The following is a 12,727-nucleotide window of genomic DNA, read 5'->3' as shown; positions in this document are numbered from 1 at the left end:
TGAGAAGTGGGAGTCCCCTGAGCAAAGTCTCTGCAGCTGCCTTGTCAGCAACGAAGAAAAAGAGTTCACTGGTAAAGCTCCTGTACCTTGCAAATCGCATTAGAAAACTGGTTTCAGGCTAGCTGAAGCCTCTGGAAAGGTTACAAACAGGTGTGATGCCTGCCTCTTGCTCCACTGTGCAGCGTGTTCATGGAAGGAATACAACTCATCTCCGAGGTGTTGTCCGGCAGGCACGGGAAACACCCTGTAAGAGACAACCCCACAGCATCACAGACAGGCCCTGAAGCTGCATCTGGCAGCATTTTTCCTCTGGAGACGGGTATCGTGATATCCTAGCCCAGTGGTTGGGCAGGGAGGGGCAGTGGCAGGATCAGTCTGGAAGATACAGTGTGTACAGCAGAGTGAGCCCAAAGCAGAATGACGTGGTCCTGCCCCACATAAGCAGGGCCTATTACCATTTTTTGTGCTGTAGCATATCCCACACTGGCCAAGATCATCTGGATTCAACATCCCTGCCATAGGCACATCACAGCAGATCTCCATGTGCAAGGTGTTCGGGCTCCTGTTAGAGCCAGTGAAGATCTGGGCAGGACAGAAGATCCAAATGATGGTGTGACTTTACCCACGTTTTTATTTGCTGTGCAGACAAAGGAAGCACAGCTCAGCCTCAGGTACAGGAGTCTACATCTGGCCAGATGAATGTCACTGCAGGAAACCCCTCGTGGTGACCAGAGCATCGCTGTGGTGTCCCTTTCCTCAGCTACCAAAAGGGACAGTATCCACTCACTGCTCTCTGCTGCAAACATTATCTGTCTCTAAAGGCCGCTCTGCAAAGCTCAGCTAGGACCATGTCCCCCTGGGCTCTTAATTCTGTGCAGCTTCGCCATGAGATGTGAGCGCATAGGGCTCTCAGCTGCAGACATAAGCATTGCTGTGCACCTGGGAATTAAAGTCTGCCTGCACCCCCAGCTCCTCTGGAGGGAGCCCCCTGAGAAGAGGGTGGAATATACAGGGTATTTTTTCATATTTCAGGCAATAAGTCATAGTCACTATAACATGGGCCATTTTGCACTTCTTTGTGTCCAGAAAGCTGTGCTTTAGGAGGCAGAGCAGCTGACAAGCACTCTAGCAGTACAGCAGCCAGCTGAAGCAGCTTAAGTCAGGGGCTCTGATTTTGTCTCTCCAAGTGTGGGGGTTTTTCCATACCCAACTATCCAATGTGTGCCAGAGGATGACTAGATGCAATGCCTCTCATCTCTTAATGTTTTTTAGCCATAAAGCTAGCTGAAATAAGTTTAGAAAAGAAAAAATAAGGTAGTACTTTTTTACTGGTATAGAAAATGAGCAAAATAATTTACCGAGGCAATAAAGCACACACTCCACCTCTAGGCAGTGCTAATTTAACACTGGATTTCTCCTAAGGGTTTACATTCATTTGGACAAGTTCTCTGAGTGATGTTACTGAAAGGTCGGGTTGGATATTGGTTTCTTGCCCTGTAACTCTCAATTCTGGATATTCCTTGCACTCACGTACCTGCTCCTCCCCTTGGAGACCCAGTGGTGTGTGGGAGCTGGATTCGGGCTCCTGCAGTTCCACCTTGGTGGCTGGCCTCTTCCCCGGTGTGTCAGCCTGTGAGAGGTACTCAAAAGAGCCATACTGTTTTTGTCTGGAACTGGGCACAAAATCTTTGCTTTCATCCTGTGCAAAGGAAAATAAAGAGGGTTTGGACTTGGGCACTATGCAGGGGTCTGGAATAGCACTGGCTTCCTGGTCTTGGGTTTGCAGTCTAATATGCTGGCAAGGAGGCACTCGGGGCACCAGGCCAGCGCTGGCATCTCCTCACTTGTGTGCTGTTTCACAGGATTTATTTTTTTTTAAACCTTCCAGTGATTTCAATCCAAGTTTTGGGTGTGGAATCTTCTGTTCAGTTGAGTGACCTGTGCACAAATCTGTGCTCAGCCTGTGTGGCTTTCTGTGCTTGTATCCCAGGGGGCTATCAGCAGAAAATCCCACAGTTTAGTGACTGAAGCAGTTTCTTAAAAGTATTAACTCTGCATTTTAACTACCATGGGTGAGGGCGTGGCCAGCAACCTGAATTTCCCATTTTCTTGGCAATGAGGATGTGGTGTGGGAGTGTCTTACACTGTTTTCCTGCTATAGGCATCTAAATGGCACTTTAAAACTCACTAATGTTTTGTTGAATGTCTGCAGAGAGGTTTTTGGGATCATACCCTGGGATGCAAATGCCTGTGCTCTGCCCTAGGGCTGGCTGGGGCACCTGAGGCTGCATCCTGTTGTGAGTCCCTGTCACTCTCCAGCACCAGGGGAAGGTGGCAGCACTTGTACTGTCAATGGCTGGAAAACCTCCTTACCTGCAAGTTTCAGCTCACCGTAAAGCACTGTCACATCAGCATCAGAAACAAACCAAATCATTACAACATTGAGCTTACAATTGCAGCTGTAATTAGCAATTGTTGAATTTACAATTGCAATAACATAATCAGCTACTGGGCAAAGCACAACAGCTGCACTGCACTGCTGCAGCTCTGCTTGCTTTGGGGATGGCGCTGTGTTTGCTGAAACACACAGTGCACAGCTCTGTGAAGGGGCTGCAGGTCCCCGCCCCGTGGCAAAGGCAAGAGCAGGGAAGGGAGAGGCTGCAGCCCCCATGCCTGGCAGAAAAGCAGCTCTGAGATGGACACCAGGCTTTTCTGTGCTCTCAGAAAGAGCTGTGGCATCTGGTGAGTCTGGATGGGCAAACATCCGCCCTGAGCAGGTCCTGCTGGGGACGACTCCCAGCACACACTGGACTTGACCTCCTCCTTGTGATCCAAGCCCTACAACAGAAGGGAGACATGAACAGCAGCAGCAGCACCTTGGTGAACAGGCACAACACAGGGACAGGTCCCACAGGGACCTCCAACCAACCATGGGCCAGAGATAACCATGGTGGGACAGGCTGCTCATAAAAGTGAGGTGATAATTTTGAAGTAATGAATGGCAGTCACCGTGATGGACCTGGACAGCTTAGCAAGGGATGGACACGTCTGTATTTCTGAAACAGTACTTTGCTTTCTCTAGAGATAAGGCTGCTGGATGAACATATAGGTGCTCCATCCCCTTGGACATCTGTCAGTGTCAGGCAGCACAAACTGATGACTATCAACCCAGATGTGCTGGTCCTCCGGCTGCAGCATCCACCCATCAGCATCTACTGCTTTCTGGGTCTCCCAGAGCCAAAGAGCTGCTACTTCTGTAGCATAAATACTGCCAAGAACTGCCAATATGTCATGTAGCTTCACTGGGGACATCTGCCTACATCAGCAGTACAAAAATGGAAGACTGAAATTACACCTTGTGCCTTGGCACGTCCTTGCAAGAATTATTTCCAGGTGCCCAGTTTGGGTCTGTCCCGACGGACAGGCAGAGGCAGGGGCCAAGCCTCCAGCCTGCTTCAGCCTCCTGCTGTGCTGCAACGAATGGTCAGACATCACGAGTACTTCATGGAAGAGGGGAGGATGTATTTTGGCAAAATCAGCACAGACCTTGTGTTTCCCACATTGGAGTCTTACGGCAATCTCAAACTTTGGGTAGTACATCTGGGAAGAGGTGAGAGTGAAGCCTTCACAGGAAAACTGAATGTGCAAAGCTAGCACAGATCAGCGCCAAGCCTTCTGCCAGAGAAACAGCCACATCTTTAACTGAAACACCAATCCCAGCAGAAACAGATGCCTGTGATATGAGGCATATTATAAGCCTGAAGATACCCCTCAAAGGCAGATACTTCGTTTTTGGGGTTTTTTTTCCCAAGGGCAAAAGCAACAAATTGAGCTGCCCAAATACAAGAAATTCAGTATATTTGTGTATCTGCAGTCTTTCAAGGTAACATAATGCTTCTCATTTACAAGCTAAAAATATACTTAATTTATGCCCAAGAATTCATATTTGTGACTATATGGTGTCAGGGTGATTTTTATTTTAAAGAAAGATGCAGAGAGATACCCAACTCAACACTCAACAGCCCTGTGTGAATTAACCACACAGTCAGTTTCCTGGCTGCTTGTCGCTGCAGACATGGGCAAGGCTGGAAGCCAGCTAATTCATCAGGGACACCCAGGATGGCCCTGCGGAGGTCAGGATGCTCTGCCAGGCACAGTTGTGCTGTAGTAAGCACACCACACAGCTAGAAAATGTGATCTGACCTTGAGACCCCCTGCAGAATGTACTCCAGAGCTGCGCTCAGTCCTGAGCAGGCTGCTGAGGGGAAGATGGGGAAGAAACCTGCAAGCACCCACTCTTTAGGGCTCCATGACTGACCACACACGAGCCCAGCTGCAAGCAGAGACCTCTTCAGCTGTGAGACTTGAGGTTGTGGGTGCTGTGAATTCAAACTCCTGAGATAAAGGGAGGCCCAGGGATGGAGCTCCCATTTCCCAAGCACGTAAACTGCCTTTATGCAAAAAGACAACCTCAGCCATGTCAGTTCTGCCTGGATTAATGAAAGAGAAGAAAAGACTGCCCGTGATCCATGAGTGACCCTGGACAGGGAGATGGTCTTGGCTTGGAATCTCCCACCCCATAGGTGGGAAAGAAGTGGAGTTGAACACACCTTTATCCCCATGATTTTCATCACCTGCTTCAAGCACAGTGTCCAAATGTAGCTGGAAGGCCAACCTGCACTTCATAACACCAGGCAATAGACTCTGCAAAGCAAAGCAAGGTGCACACTCTGTGCCTCTCATTGCCAGAGAAGTAGAAGAGAAGCTTTGCAAATGTAGAACTCCTGTCACGTCTTCACCATCTCATCTCGGTCAATGCCAGAGTTACAAGTCGGTCCCTTCTGCCCTGAGCCCTGTCAGATCACTCAGCTGGAGACTGGCAATGGCAGCGGCTGCTGAGAGCAGCTCAAAGCCAAGAGCAGCAGCAGGAGCTGCAGCAGGGCCCGAGGTGGGGTTCAGTGACGGGAGGGGAGCACATTTGAAGTGTGCTGGAGCCTGAAGCTCAGCAGACCCCAATGTCTGCGTGTGCCAGCCCTGCTTTGAGGGACTCCCCTCACCGGTAGCAGCCAAAGAAACAGAAAAAGAGCACGGCCATCTCTGTGGCTCTTGCTGCTTTTCAGGTGGCATACTGACACAGACCAAGGAGGGAGCAGCCCTGTATAACCCGCTATCATTCATCTATTTAGGAGATGCCCAGCAAGCATTTCCAGACCAGAGTCCAGCTCTGGGCTCTGGCTTCACATAGGGAAACCATGCAGCTCCTGCAAAAGGAGCTATAATTCTACAGCAGTTTGTATTAAAATTTGTCCATTTCCATCTTTTTTTTTTTACTACTCCAAGTTGACAGTGCCATGCAAAGCCACATTGAAAAGCACACCATATCCTACAGAAGCTGTGAATATGTCTTCTCTGATCTTGGCAAGACCAAATGCTATAATATAGTTGTTCATATGGCATTACAGGACCCAAGCAGATGGATCTAATTTCAAGAAGTCTAAATTGGGTACTTCACATGTGAAATGCTCCACTGAAGACAGCAGGAGCTGGGGCAGGGCTGCATTTCAGGAAATAAGCTGTAAGAATTTCTAATTGGGCACCCTACCACTAACAGGCGAGTTGGGAAAACCTCATCAACGGAAAGACAAGAGTGCTCAACACAGGATACTCACAGGTAGGGTGGTCCGGTGCCAAGCACAAGCTGCGGGGTCACTCGCATAGCTCCTGCGTGTTAGCAGCTCAGATGCACTTAAGTTGCTTTTGGTCCTTCGGGACCCCAGCTCAGGGGCACTCCAGCAATTGGCCGTGGCATTGTTTCTTGCTGGGGCCTGCTCCAGGGAGTTCATTCTTGCTGCGTTCCCTTCAATTTCTGAGAGCTCTGCTGAGGACCTACGCATGTCTATAGTACTGGAAGCTGCAGTTTTATCCACTTTGGTTTGAGAATCCTCTGGGGAATGTAAGCCTTGTCTTGTTCTCCAGGAACTCCTCACAGTGACATGTTTCGCCTCAGATGAAGCTGCATCTGCAGAGCTGTGGCTCTTCCAGTTGATTGTCTCTGAAGGTGCCTCACTGCTCCTCTCCGTGAGCTCAGAAGTCTTTATCATGATGCTGCTTCTGGAGACCACTGTTTCTGCTTTACTTCTTGGTGCTGCCTCCCCAGTTCTGTCTGTCTCAGATAATTTCAGAGCACTTTTATTAATCGATATCTCCAAGGGTGTGGGAAGATTGTTTGTTAATGGGGAAGGCTCATTTGGAGCAACTCTGATGTTGCTGGTGGTGACGTGCCTTTCCTTTGCTGCTGTATCTGCACTGGTCCTTGGAGCCATTGGCTCAGAAGGGAAGATTGTGATGCTGCTTGTCATTTTATTTGTTACCATTTTAAAAACAGACTTCTGTTTTTCTGAGTCTGCCTCAGAAACAGTCCCTCCCATGACTGCCTTCATATCCTTTTCAACAATTGCAGGTTTAATGACAGCTTTTGATCGCAGAGCTTCTCTCGGACTGAACGACCTTCTGGATTTAAATCCTTCAGTACTGGCATCCAATGGTTTTATACACTTGGTGGAGTCTCCATCATTTACAGTGTTTTTGTCATTTTCAAAAAGTGATGCTCTAAAAACTCCCCTGGAATTTGAGAACTGCTTGGAACTGACTTTCTTTCTTGTCTCAAAATCTGACTGGGTGGTGGTTTTTTTGCTTCTTCCCAATTCTTCATCTGAATTAAGTTTTTCCTGATTACTTTGGATGGTTTTGGAGTCCATTTTTAAGCCAGCATTTACATGATCCATTGCTGAAGACTGTTCTGTGTCTTCTTTATCAAGACCTGTGAGAATCTGCAGAATGTCTTCCTGACTCCTGGATCGATGGGAACGTTTCGTTAGTGTTGAAGGCTTTGCACTTTCAAGTGATGTCTCTGCAAATTCTTTTTCCTGGGAGACGGTTGCTCTTTTAGCCCTCCCCTCCGAGGGCTGTCTGTGTGATGCAGCAGAGGTGTTTGCTGCTTCAGCTTTAGAGGCAGTGGGGTAGAACGTCACCAGATGGGAGGAGAGGTGGCACCTGTACGCCGAAGTTGTGCCGTTGGCAGAGCTGTGATTGCTCCTGGTGACCTGCGCGTCCCCGGAGCAGTCGCTGACTCCGGCCTGACTTGTTTTCAGCTTCTCGGCCAAAGCAGCCACTGATTCTCCTTTGCTGGGCTTTTCATCCCGTGCGTCAGCACCGCTTTGGCAGTTGCCGCGGAGCACCTGAGATGGCTTTTCAGCCTTGGATCTCAGGCCTGTGTCACCAGCAGATTTGGAAGGTGTCTTCCAAGCTTTCTGCTCCTGTGCTGCGGGAGGATATCGGCTGAGGACAGACGGCTGCTCCTTTAACCTCTTCCCCTCATTCTGCGTGGCACAGCCTTCCTTCTGACCAGAAGAAAAAGCTGAAACTGAAGATTTCTCTTCCAGTCTTTTGGTATCTGTCACAGTAGCATCTGAAAAGGCAGATGCACCCAATGCTTTTCCTGCCTTTCTGTTCATTAAACCTGGGCTGGGCACTTGCTTACCACCGTGACTGTAGCTGTCGTTACTGACAGAGAAATCTCTGTTCCTTGCTCTTTCCCGGCGCTGCTGCGGCGAGAGCTCCCTTGACTTGTGCTTGGCAGCTGTCAAATCAGCTGTGACCCCTCTGTATTTATATCTGTCATGTTTTCCTCTGCTAGAAAAGCTCGTATCTTCATTTTCGACCTCTCCATTCTCTAAATCTTTCTGTTTCTTTATTTGCATTTTTATTTCTTCTAGCTGACCCATTAAGAGTTTGTTTTTATTCTGTTCACTCAAGTAACTGTCTTGCAGGTCATTGTTTTTTGCTCTCATTTTTTTAAGTTCTTCTTCTAAAGATTCAAAACATTTGATCTGAGTTTTAAGTTTCTCAATTTCTTGGGTGAGATCCTTCACTTTGTTGTCTTCCTGATTTTTATTCTTTTGGTTTTCTGATTTATTCCTGGTTTCATTTTCTACGTGTTTCAGGTAATCCACACTTCCCTTCCTCCTGGTCTCCTTAGAGGGCAATGGAGAAGTCAAGTCATCTTCAATTCTCAAATCATTTCTGTCCAGGAGATTATTTGATGACCTTTCTAGCAAGTTGGAAGCATTTCTAGTTTGATCTGCCCTATTTAGTTTATTGTTTTGTTCTAGTTTCTGTGTTAGCTCCTGGATTATTTTTTCATTCTGCTTTTCTCTTTCATTAAAATGTTTTCTTTCCGTGATAAAGCTCAGCGCTAAGGATTTCAGTTTTTCTAACTCACCTGTTAAGCTCTGCTCAGTTTTATCCAGCCTGTCCTCAGATGCTTCCAGTTCTTTCACTTTCACTCGAAGTATTTCTAGTTCTGTAGATATCTTTTTGGTCAAGTTCTTTTCCTCGTTGAGGCTAAGACACAGCTGCGTACAGTCATTCTTGCTCCTGCCAAAGGCCTCCTCCAGCTTCTCCAGCTCCGCCATTCTCCTCTGAAGGTGTTCGATTTCTGCCTTCAGCTCTCGGGTGAGGCTCTCTTCCTCCTCAAGTTTTTCTTTCATTAAGCGGCAAAGCTCTTCAGCCTTCCTAATTTCTTCATCTTTGCCTTCAATCTTCAGCACTCTCTTCCGCAGGGCTTCAACGTCGGCCAGCATGCTGGAGTTGCTGCCTTCCGCCTGGATCACTTTGTCCTGCAGGTCAAGCAGCTCATCCTCTGCTTTCTGCAGATTTTTGGTCGCTTCCTCCAGTTCATCAAGGCGGCGACTAAGACTCTGCAATTTGAATCGTAGATGTCGACTTGAGGTTTCCTTGTAACCTGTAAATTCTGCCATGTTTATTTTTTACTCCTTTTAGGTGGAAGCTTTGCTCAGTCTGGGTGAATGAATGGTGTAGTCTTTAACACCTCGTGTATTCCTGATACGCTACTGTGTCTTTGAACAGAGGCACTATCACCCTGAAAGAAAAAAATGCTTAAAATCAATAGAAGACCTCAGAATATAAATAGTGTCACTGTATAAGTTACACTATAAGGGTTATAGTCTAACTTATTAGACTTTAGATATAGTTATACAAATAGCTGTTTAATTAAACACATTTCTGAGTGCTAAATCAGAAGAAATGAAACTGCAGAGAGGACTTACAGTCCATTTACTTTGGTTATACAGGGTTTCCAAAAATAGCCTGTTCCCAATAGCTGATGGAGGGAAGTGCCCTCTGGTGCTGGTCTGCACAGGCAGTGTGCGCACAACTGACGGACCCTCACCCCCACACTCAACAGTTGGTTCCAGCTGCCTGCATAGGGTCACAGAATGGTTTCGGTTGGAAAAGACCTTTAAGATCATCGAGTCACCATCACGTGCCAGCGCTTGGGCAGTGGAGGTTCATGTATGTGCAGGACTTGGGTTCCTGTACACAGCCATGCCCAAGCAGCAGACACCTCTCTTTTCAGCACTGCACCAGTCTGGTGAAGATGCCTCAAGAGACGGAGATTCAGAAACCAGAAACAAGACCTGGAAACTAGAAAATGCAACCCCCAGGCATTTGGTGGCAACTGAGGGGGCAAGCTCACCCCACCCAGTTCCCACACAGGGTGTGATTGCTGCTGCCAGTCAGCACTGACCATCCCTGCCAGCACTGCTCCCACAGCCCAGGCTGCTTGGCAGAGATCCACACCTGGGTTACAGTCACATCCCGAGGATGCTGTGCCAGCAAAGTCTCAAGTTTCTACCTCCTGTCTTGAAAGCTGTCCTTGCCCTCAGCTGCCACCCACTTGCCCACCCAGGAGACGAGCAGTTGTGAACGCTTATGTCTCTCCTCCTTGCAGCCACTGACAATGAGCAGAGATTATAACACGCAGGCACGCTCTAAGGCACTAAACATAGATCTCTTCCCCACTCAACTTAGAGGTGGCGGCACTTTTTTTAAAAGTCCCTCTATGCTTGGCAGGGAGTAGCAAGGAGAGGGACTTGAGTGGGCCAGAATGGCTGCTGGGAGGATCTGGAGTCCTTCTTTACTGCTCAGCATTTGCATTGCCTTGTCCTGGGCCTGGAGCACATCGCCAGCGTGTGCAAGGGCTACTGCAGACTTGAGGGGAGGGGGGTGACTGCAGCCCTGTGACCTGCGCCCTTGCTCAGGCTGTCTGCCTTGAAGCAGGACTCAGCCTCCAGCATTTTTGTGGAGTTCCCCACAGAGAAAACACTCAGGAGTTTCCTATTTCATCGCACCAAGAAGCAAAGGCCAGGATGTGGGGAGGAGACAGAGCTGGGAAAGGAGACTGGGTGCAGTGACCGAAGCCTTCGGCTGAAGGTGACTCATTTCCTGCTGGGCAAGAGCCCGGGCTGCCAACAGGCACCTACCGTGCACATCAGGAACTTGCGGTGCAAACTGGCACCCTGCAATCCCTCTCCCGAGGGACCTCCCTCGCTCTCAGGGGGTCACCAAGCTATTTGCTTGGTCTCAGGCACCTCAGGAAGTCGAAAGGAGCACCAGCTACGGGTTGGGAAGTGAGAGCGGCCTGTCCCCAGCAGAGCCTGGCGCAGGCAGGAGCACTGGTTTTCAGGCCACAGCTCCTGCAGGTTGTGTCTGCAGAGCTCGGGGAAGATGACTGTGAGTGGGCCCCTCACCACAGGGACCATGGCGGCTCAGCAAGCTCTGCCTGTGGTACCAGTCCCAATCCCCCCTCCATGGGGAGGGATGGCAAGTAGACAGCTACCACCACAGGTGAGTGGGCAAAGGGGCTGCTCTTCCCTTTCCTCCCTCTCCTTCTACATCCCAGCTGCCACCTGGATGGAGTAGGACCCCTACTCACAGATATACACTTGGCACCCTGGTGAAGCTCCACTGCGGAGGCCAGTAGAGACTGCTGCGTGCAGAGAGGTGACCTTGCCCTGAAGACAATGGGCTTCTGCAGACAGAAAAAACGACTGCCCCAGGAGATGACCCGAGGTGGTCCAATGCAGTCTCCACTGGGAAGGAAGGGGGTTATGGGCACAGATCCCTGAGAAGGGACCCAGTGTTGCTGATGAACTGCTCATATTGTTGCTCCACCAAACCACTCTCCTGAAGCTTGTTCCTACAGAGCCTGGACCATGTCTTTATGTTTGCACAAGATAATGCTGAGTGTAGAGCTTGGTGTTGGCTGTGAGTCAGGATTTAGACCCTCTGGCTACACTGTCACACCTCATGGATCATAAAGAGCCAGAGAAGGATGTTGGGACTGAGTCACTGATCTCCTTTGTGGCTGTCAGAGCCCCAGAGGAGAACCTGATGTAGGAGGAAACACCGAAATCTTTGAATAAAGCAGAAAATTGAACTCCGCAATTAATTGGATGAATCGTAGAATCATAGACTGTGTTGGGTTAGAAGGGACCTTTAGAGGTCATCCAGTCCAACCCCCCTGCAGTGAGCATCTTCACTTACAGGATGGGGTCTCCACCACCTCACTGGGCAACCTGTGCCAGTGTTTCAGCACCCTCATGGTGAAGAACTTCTTCCTAATATCTGATCTAAATCAACCCTGCTCTAGATTAAAACCATTGCCCCTTGTACTATTGCTACATGCCCTTGTAATCAGTCCCTCTCCAGCTTTCTTGTAGCCCCTTCAGGTACTGATAGGTCACTATAAGGTCTCCCTGCAGCACCTTCTCTTCTCCAGGCTGAACACCCCCAACTCTCTCAGCTGTCCCCATAGCAGAGCTGCTCCAGCTCTTGGATCATTTTTGTGGCCTCCTCTGGACCCACTCCAACAGCTCCATGGCTTCCTGTCCTGAGGGCTCCAGAGCTGGACGCAGAATTAATTACTAGTGGTGTCTCTCAGGGGCTGATGATGTTTAATGTCTTTATTAATGACAGAGTTGATGGGATGGAGCACACTCTCAGCAAGTTCATGAATGATTCTACACTAGGAGCAGGGAGATACATGGCTGATACACTGGAGGGCTATTCAGAGGGACTTTGACAAGCTGGAGAAAGGGGTGGACAGCAGCCTCAGCAAAAAGAAGTCCAAGTCCTGCTCCCATGACACCAGGACAGGCTAGAGATGATGGCTGGAAAGCAGCTTCAGAGAAAGGGATTTGAGCAGTCCTGGAGGATGAGAAGTTAACCATAAGTCAGCAGCATGCCCTTTGTCTGGCTAAGGTGGCCAACCACAGACTGGGCTGTGCCAGCAAGTGTGCAGTCAGCAGGTTAAGAGAGGTGATCCTCTCTCTGTTGGGCTCTTGTGAGGCCACATCTAAAGCGCGGTGTTTAGTTTGGGACTGCCTGGTACAAAAAAGACACAGATCTACTGGGCTGAGTCCAGCAGAGGCCAAGATGGCCACGGGCTGGAGCAGCACGGGAGACACTGAAGGAACTGGGTTTACTCAGCCTGAAGAAGAGAAGGCAAAGACATTTTGCTGCCTGCAGCTACCAAACGGGAGGGTGTAGAGAAGACAAGAGTCAGGGTATACTCTGAGACACACAGTGAAAGATGCAAAAGATACAAACAGCAAGAAAAATTCCAAGTAGATATTAAGACTTCCCCCCCCCAGCCACCGTGAGAGCAGTCAAACACTGGCACAGGGTCCCAGAGAGGTAGAGGCAGCACTGAAACTCCCCAGCTGACACAATGTACTGCAAGAGATGGGAGACACTCAATCTACTTTGTTTAATAAGGAGAAGAAGGAGATGTAAAGCAACATCTTCTACAAACAAATATGTGGAGATGAAACATCCACAAGGAGTCTTCTAGCAGAGGGCTGTT

General features: G+C 49.0%; 1 protein-coding gene across 1 annotated transcript; it reads right to left on the bottom strand.

Annotated features, from left to right (window-relative positions):
• Positions 1–205: 205 nt before the first annotated feature.
• LUZP1 (leucine zipper protein 1) lies at positions 206–8,819 on the bottom strand. Its single transcript, XM_010178875.1, has 3 exons — positions 5,670–8,819; positions 1,535–1,699; positions 206–244 (listed from the first exon to the last, which is right to left on the bottom strand). Exons 1-3 carry the CDS (start codon positions 8,817–8,819, stop codon positions 206–208), a joined length of 3,354 nt encoding a protein of 1,117 aa, XP_010177177.1.
• Positions 8,820–12,727: the final 3,908 nt, after the last annotated feature.

The sequence above is a fragment of the Mesitornis unicolor genome, unplaced genomic scaffold (assembly GCF_000695765.1).
Source record: "Mesitornis unicolor isolate BGI_N332 unplaced genomic scaffold, ASM69576v1 scaffold46492, whole genome shotgun sequence".
Classification (NCBI taxonomy): domain Eukaryota; kingdom Metazoa; phylum Chordata; class Aves; order Mesitornithiformes; family Mesitornithidae; genus Mesitornis; species Mesitornis unicolor.
The sequence above is the reverse complement of the archived record's forward strand: the minus strand, read 5'-3'. Positions and strand labels throughout refer to the sequence as shown.